Below are 8436 nucleotides of genomic sequence, written 5' to 3' on the forward strand. Positions count from 1 at the left end.
CAGAGAAACAGTTATATTAGGCCAAACTCAACAGTAGCAAAAATGAGAAGAGTCACTGGTTTGTGAACTCAAATCTGTCATGTTCCATATGTTTCCTCCCAATATTTCAAAGTATATATTTCTTGTTCATCTCATCATTTACTTGAAATTTTGTCTTTATAGCGTGATCCCAAACGTGTTCTCTCAATGTTTGAGAGAATCAGATCTAAGTTCCCTCAATTTTCGTTCACCCCCTCTTTGTTTCTGCGTTTGTTCCCCTTTTTGTACGTGAGTGTGTTGCGACACTTTTTAGGGGTTTTTCTAGGTTGCTGATGGATTCGTTCCTCTAGGTTTTAGGAATTAGGGGTTTTAAAAGGTTTTAATTTGGGTATAAAGGGTATTGAGCTCAATGTTTTGGGCTATCTGAAATTGAGCCTTTCCAACCCAAACTCTTAGTTCTTTTTCTACAAATAATGTATAATCTATACTATAAAATACCTAACTAACTCTAATTAATTAAAATAAATAATATTATATTATAAAACTATTTTTGGTATTTTTTAAGATTATATAAAAATAAAAATAGATACAAATAGGTGAAAATAGCATTACTACATTAAGTACTAATTAACCTTAAATTAAATAGACATGAAACTATTTTGTGTATTTTTTTAATAATACTAAATAAAATAACTATAAAAATAGTATATTAGAATATTAGAAAATTTCAAATAACTCAAATAAATATATAAAATATGCGAAACTGCTACTATAGCTTGAAGACGTGGCGAGTCAAAAATTTACATATTTACACGAGAGGATCAGAGTAAATACTGAAGTTCGACCCCGAAATGCATGCTTCGAAAAAGCATGTCGAAGGCTCATCACGGCCTACCTCGAGGCAGTATAAAATCAATGATCGTTATGGAAAGACAGGAAAACTTCTAAGGACGCATGGTTAGAGCTGATAAGGTCTGCAAAGATAGTACAAACACGTACAAGTCTGTTACACAGCTGTACCAATAGCATTATCTGTCCGTACTGTGTTGGGGTTCACCCCTCCTATATAAAGGGAACCCAAACATTCTTGTAGCGGGACTTTTCTTTTACGTCGCAACACACATGAATATTGAATACAATGGAACATTCTCTGCTATTTTTGCCTAAATGTGCTCAACAATTACTCCACGGCTTTATTGCTCCTCATTTACTGTGTTCATTTATTGTTCTTTATTTATTACTTGTTCATTCATTGTTCTTCATTTGTTGTTCATTATCATCCGTTAAAGGCCAACCTTGAGGTCTTATATCGCTGAGCTCGAGGCCCTCAGTTTTGTGACCATACTAGTTTACTTATAACTTCTTGCTCATTTACACTTAGCATTATTCATATAGCAATTAGTATTAAGATAAATCACGTATTTTTAGAACTACGGATCAAATATAATTGTAAATACCATTTTCAAGGTGAACATAAAGGGATTTCTAGGTCTACGGACGCGGAAGATATACCTTGAAGTCTCTGATATCGCCTGTCTCAGTGATAGAATGGCTGAGAAGAAGAACTTGGATCTGCACATTAAAAATATATGTAAGAAAGGGCATGATTACACCACAGCGGTACCCAGTAAGTGCCAAGCCTAACCTCAATTGAGTAGTGACGAGGAAGGTCAGGGCCCTACTGGTTATATATATACAAAACAAGTTTAAACAGTATGAAATGCGATAATCTAATTAAAATACTAACAGTTGATAAGGAATAAAATTACAAAAAGAATATAACTCAGTACACAAAGATAGCAACAGGGGATCTCCCAAGACATCGTCCCGTAGTCCCAAACGTTAACGTGCAGAGGATCTCCCGGGATATCATCCCGTAGTCCAAATCATAAATATGCAGGGGAATCTCCCGGAATACCAATCCGTAGTCCCAAAGTGAATATCCAGTACAGGGGAATCTCCCGGGATGTCGTCCCGTAGTCCCAAATATAAATGTGCATGGGGATCTCGCTGAATATCGATCTGTAGTCCCAAAGTAAACATGCAGGGGATCTCCCGGGATATCATACCGTAGTCCCAAAGTAAGCACACAATAGTCTCAAGAAAAAGAATCTACAGTTCTATTCAAGTTCATACAAGAAAAGTAGAGATTTCTATTCTAGACATGCTGCACAGAATTCAAGTAAACAGTTTAAGCAGATAGAATATCTAAATCACTTAAGCATACTTTTCTAAGCTAAACAGTAGGCTTTAAAATACAAGTAGTGTTCAACAAAAAGGAAACACAGATATTTACTTAATGAAAACAGGTTTTTCCAACAATTAGCATGTGTATGCACTCGTCACCTTACGTACACAACATTCATATAATAACAATATCAATCCTAAGGGGAGTTCCCCCACATAAGGTTAGGCAAGCCACTTACCTCGAACCAGCTCAAATCACTCCGAAATCACGCTCTTTCCACGAGTATCCAACTCCGACTAGCCCAAATATAATCAAATCAATTTTATAATGTAAATATAACTATAAAGAACGAATTTAGCTAAAGGAATCGAAGCTAAGGCAAGAAAATAGAAAAACGCCCAAAAATCCTCCTTTGGCCCACGTCTCGAAATCGGGTAAAAATCACAAATTATGAATACACATTCACTCACGAGTCTAACCATACCAATATCACTCAAATTCGATACCAAAATCTCACTCAAATTTTTAAAATTCGGCCTAAGAGCTTTTCCCCAATTCTTCCAACTTTTCACCCCAAATCCAAAATTAATTGATGAATTTAAGCTTAGATTAATGAGATACAATCAAAAAGGGATTAGGAATCATTACCCAAGGTCTTCTCTTCAAAATCCTCACAGGATCGCCTTCCCCTGAGCTCCAATTTGAATTTTCAAGTTATGAACTCAAACCCTCAATTTTTCATATTTCTGCCCAACTATTTCGGCTTCTGCGGTCATGGGGTTGCACCTACGGTCCCACACTACGGCTTGGGCTCTGCATCTGCGGAATTTCATTAACTCCCTAGGCACCGCACCTGCGCTCCCTTCTCCGTAAATGCGGTCCGCTTCTGTGGTCATTGAGCTGCATATGAGGTCACTAGCCTTTGTGCCCCAAACCGCACCTACGACCTCTTTCTCGCTTCTGCGGGCTCTTAACCACAGGTGGGAAAATGCTAGAAGCAACAAACTTCAGAATAGCCTAAGTCCAAATTTAACTTCCGTTAAGCTTCTGAAACTCACCCGAGGCCCCCAGAACCTCAACCAAACATACCAATCGACCCTAAAACATCATACGAACTTAATCCAACTCTCGAATCACATCAAGCAATGCTAAAACCACGAATCGCCCTTTCATCCAAGTCTAATGAACTTGAAATCTCAAGAATGCTATAACCGAAGACGAAACCAACCAAACCATGTCTGATTGATCCCAATTTTTGCACACAAGTCACATTCAACACTACGGAGCTATTCCCAACTTTTGGAATCGGATTCTGACCCCGATATCAAAATTTCACTATTGATCCGGAAACTTTAAAAATTCAACTTTCGGCATTCATGCCTAAATAAGCTACGGACCTCCAAAACACAATCCGAACATGCCCTAAGTTCGAAATCACTCAACGAAGCTAACGGAACCAACAAAATTCTATTCCAAGGCTGCCTTCATACTATTCCGACTACGGTCCAAATTCTAAAGCTTAAGCCCTCATTTAGGGACTAAATGTCCCAAAACACTCCGAAACTCAAAACGAATCTTTCCGGCAACTCAAAATAGCAGAAACAAACACGAGAAAAGCAGTTAATAGGAGATCGGGGCGTTAATTCTTAAAACAACCGGCGGAGTCGTTACATCAAGGTTTGCGAGTATATCTGCGAGCGGAAGTGGAACATAGAGCCACTGCAAGACATAGTTTCCCCTCAAGTTATTCAAAAAATAAATGATGTACACATCGGACACCTAAGCATCAAAGATCATGCCATATGGACCCTTAATGCTAAAGGTTCATTTACTTGCTCCTCAGCATACCAGCTCTCGAGAACGAAAAGAGGAACTAGTCCTTTAGTAGCCAAGATCTGGAACAAAGATCTGCCATTCAAAATCTCCTTCAACACTTGGGGAATTTTGAAAAATAGGTTACCATTAAATGAAGTGCTATAAAAAATTGGCATTAACACTAACTCTAATTGTTGTTGTTGCAGGACTCCAGTAGAGAAAACTACAAATTACCTATTTGCTACTAGCGAGGCAGCAAAAAGGATATGGATAACAATTGCTACACTTCTGGGATTCCAACCACAAGGTAGCACAATTCTCAACATCGTAAACCAATGGTGGAACATGCAAGCAAAGAATTCCATCCACAAATTTCTCCTACAAATTACCCCAATCATTGTATGCTGGGAAATATGGAAGGTAAGATGTGGAAAGAAATATGGAAACAAATCAATATCAATTTTTAGAATATGCCTACAAGTGTTACTTCGGGCAAAGGTCTCTTTGGGAAAAAAGTACAATCAAATGGATTGGGAATGGCCATGGAGTAAAGTATGCCAAGTTGTAGAAGCCTACAAGCCAAAAATCCAAAGTTTGATGGTTAAATAAAACATACCAGAAGGGGATGCATGGAAGCTGAACACAGACGGAAGTTACATGGTTAATAAGGGTAAAGCAGGTGGTGGTGGTGTTGTTAGGAAGAAAAAGGAACAAATGGTAATGGCCTGTGCCGCACCTATCCAATTCTTAACCAACAACTACTCGGAGGTTCAAGCGGCACTAAAAGGAATCCTTTGGTACTGCAATCAAAACTGCACTAACCTCACACTTGAAATGGATTCATTGTTGGTTGTCAAGATGATACTAGGGAAATTCAACCATCCATGGAATCTACACAATGACATCTCCCAAATCCAAAATAAGGTATATCAATATGGCATCTCTGTAAAGCACTACTTCACGGAAGGAAACGAGATGGTAGACACGCTATCCAAATATGCGACATCAATTTTTGATAGTCAATTATTCTTCAATCTAACTAATTTGCCTATTGAAGCCAGAGGCGCCCTTCAAATGGACAGAATATAAATTCCAGCCTTTAGGATAACGGTAAAAAATATTCCGGTTGGTTCTTCAAACCACCATAAGCACCATCGGAAGAGCTACAATATACTCCAATTCTCATTCCACTGGTAGCTCTTCCCTCTCCTTTTTTGTAATGTGCTCGCACAACCCAAAGCCTAGGTCTTAGTCAACGACTGTTACATGTATTTAGCTATTTATTTTCGGAAGTTTTGGTTTTATGTCCCCCTCCTTTGTATCTTTTGTTCATCAAATAAACAAGGTAGGGGTTCAGCCAAACCCCACCACCTCAGGAGATGAAAACCTGGGTGGATGAATTAATTAAAAAAAAAAGAATAACTAACATGCTGTCATGGTAAAGATAAAATTCACTGATAGCTAGAATAACTTTCTACCATGGTAAAGATAAAATTCACTGATAGCTAAAAAGCTATTTTATTAAATATATCTAACATGTATAACTAAATCCTTACCAAAAAGATATAACATTAGCAGTGACGTTGTCCGGGGAGAAAATCATCAAAATTAAAAGATGAGGCTCCACTTTAATTTTGGCTGCAGTAGGCCTAGATTTATGCTTAATTTCTTGTGACTTTGTTCACTCTTAGGGGTCGTTTGGCAGGATGTATAAGAATAATGATGAATATGGTGTATTAGTAATGTTGGTATTAGTTATGCTGACATTAGTTATGATGACATATTTCTTATTCATTGTTTGGTTTGAGTTATTAAAGCATTGCACAATTTGTAAAAGAATTGTCTGTTTACAAAAACATCCTCATAATCAGTCCATACTTTACCTTTTTAAATGAAACATATATTGAGGAATGTTTTTATATGAAAAAGGTTTTAAAAAAATATTTGATTTGTCTACTTATATTGTAATATAGAAGTGAATATTTATTTCAAAAAAAAATATGCTAAGTATTTATTTATTTACTAGGAATATAACTTTATTTTCCACTTTCTTGGATTATTTCAAACTTGCATTAATATAATAATATATTTAATCAAGCATAAATTTTGAAAGATAATTTTGTCTTTAACTAAGCTAATGGATGCATTAAAACTCATTGCATTGTTAATACCATGGCTTCTTATGTATTAGTTATACATAGGATAATACAAATAGGATGTATAACTAATGTTTGCATAACTAATGCATAAGTTCAAAAAGTATATCAAACAAGGTAGTATTAATACACATGTTAATGCATGCATTATTTTATGTGATGCATCAAAGGAAGGACCCCTAAGACACACATACATACATACATACATTTGGACTTAATTAATAACAATCCTTAAGTTCAATCAACACACTGTTGATGCTGACCACTTCGCCCCCCGTCTTTGGAACCACAGTTACCGCAATAATGTCTTCATCTTCCAAACCACAGTCCTCTAGCAGTTCAGTGATGGCTAGCTTGAATTCTTGTACTTCAACCGCATGATTGCCACTATTAGGTCCATGAACATGTGGCAAGCTGGTATAGCTCCCTGCATATTCTTTCTTGTCAATGTCATCTGCATTCACAGTCTTGTCTGCATTGACGAACACATCAAACTTTATATACTTGCTATCATCATACTTTAAATTCTTGAATGTTAGCACCTCCTCAAATTCATCTTTATCCTGCTGACTCCTTGATGTAGCTGGCCTCTCTATGCTAAAGCAAATTGCTCTGTCCAGATTTGAGAGTGGGAATACCTTGCTGGCTGGCTTAACTGAACGTAGATTCACCTTGCCCGGTGTGGTCTTTTTCCCTGGCTTAAAGTTACGCCATGGTGTGGCTTTCGGTTCGTAATCATACCCCATCTTCTTGCTGTCCAAACAGTCTCGGACTTTCACACGCCATGGGTCGCGGTTTTCATCGTAGAAAAAGAACTCCGAGTTTAACCAATCATTGTCTGTGAGATCCCTTCTTTTCCCTCCTAGTGCTTTCCATTCATTCCACATGCGGTCCACATTGGCGTGGTGGCTGTAAAAAACTGGGTCTAAACCAGCTGAGTAGAAATTACCCATATCCTCACCGTATGATGGCACACAATTACCCAAATCCGTACACCGCACAGTACCAGTCCAAATGTGAACCGGAGTATGAGGAATGTTTTCAATGGTTCCCTGCCCCGGATTGGGTTTAGATCCGAATCTGTAAGGCTCTCCGAAGAACAACAGCGGGCATGGAGCATTAGTTATCATTTGACGATACATTAGAATTAAGTTGTTAGTTATCATCTGTATTTCATTAGTTTTGACTTCATCACCGAAAAAACCAAGATCGATTATGGTTCCATTACGGACATGTGGATTACGTCTTGCATCGTAGAGGGAAGAACCTTCGACATCGAACATAGCAGGCAAACGCATGCCGCTTGGATGGTCCCAGTTCCAATATGGCAGAGCAAAAGTTGGATCATCGATGAGGGAGCCCAAGATTCTCTCGTAGAAGTACAAGTACCATCTATGAAACGGGAAGAAAAGCCACGATTGGTGAACTTGTAACTTTTGGTCACCCATTGTGTAAGCATCGTTGCAATAAGCACAATGGATATTAGCTTGTTGCTTGAAGCCAAGAGGATCAAATGGGTCTTTGTCTAATTCCCTCATTTTACTAGTGGCTAACTGGTACTTGGCTATATACTCCTCACTCACGTCTTGGGCAGGGGGCCGCTTACGAAGCTTGGACATGCGAGGGATCTTGTAATATGGAACGCTGTCCATATCATCTGGTGTAGGGGGGCAACAAGAATATGGTACAGTTGGACCATCCGTTATCGTGGCCGGGCCACATGATTTTAGATCGGGGGGTGGTACGGGAGCAGCAGAGGCTAATGGCGCAAGATTAGTTGCGCCATACAGCCCTCCTAAACCCAAAAGGACATTCCTTCTGTCAACAGCTCCTTCTTTAACTGCGTCAAGCTGGTTTCCGTCATGCTCGCCTGTGCATGAAACCTTGAAACTTTGGTTACCTTTTCCATTGAGGAAAAGATGAGAGGGTTTTGCAAAGAAAAATGAGTTGGTGGAGGAAGAAAATGGAGTTTTTGTGGTGCATAAAGGAAGAGTAGAAGAAGAAGCCATTGCTGGGATGAGTGCTTTTGCAGTGAAAGGTTTCAAACTATTTATACACAACAGGCAATGGTACACGTGAAGCACGCGGCTGATTGTTCTTATGATTTTAATAATCAGGGGCGGACCCACCAAGGGTGTTGAAAAATTAAAAATTATATTTTTAACAAAGATATTCTTTATATAAATAATAATAACTTGAACCCACTTGACACAATTGCGCTGCCTGTCGAGTTTGTCCAGTGGGTTCAAAATTTAGGATTGTACCGACTTCGAATCCATTCAGCGCAATTCAATATAT

The 8436-nt window shown here is 38.3% G+C and overlaps 1 protein-coding gene across 1 annotated transcript; it reads right to left on the minus strand.

Moving 5' to 3' along the window:
• Positions 1–6242: 6242 nt before the first annotated feature.
• Positions 6243–8168, minus strand: LOC104221979 (polyphenol oxidase E, chloroplastic-like). The gene has a single exon (XM_009773140.2). It carries the CDS (start codon positions 8145–8147, stop codon positions 6357–6359), a length of 1791 nt encoding a protein of 596 aa, XP_009771442.1. The 5' UTR covers positions 8148–8168; the 3' UTR covers positions 6243–6356.
• Positions 8169–8436: the final 268 nt, after the last annotated feature.

The sequence above is a fragment of the Nicotiana sylvestris genome, chromosome 10 (assembly GCF_000393655.2).
Source record: "Nicotiana sylvestris chromosome 10, ASM39365v2, whole genome shotgun sequence".
Taxonomy (NCBI): Eukaryota; Viridiplantae; Streptophyta; class Magnoliopsida; order Solanales; family Solanaceae; genus Nicotiana; species Nicotiana sylvestris.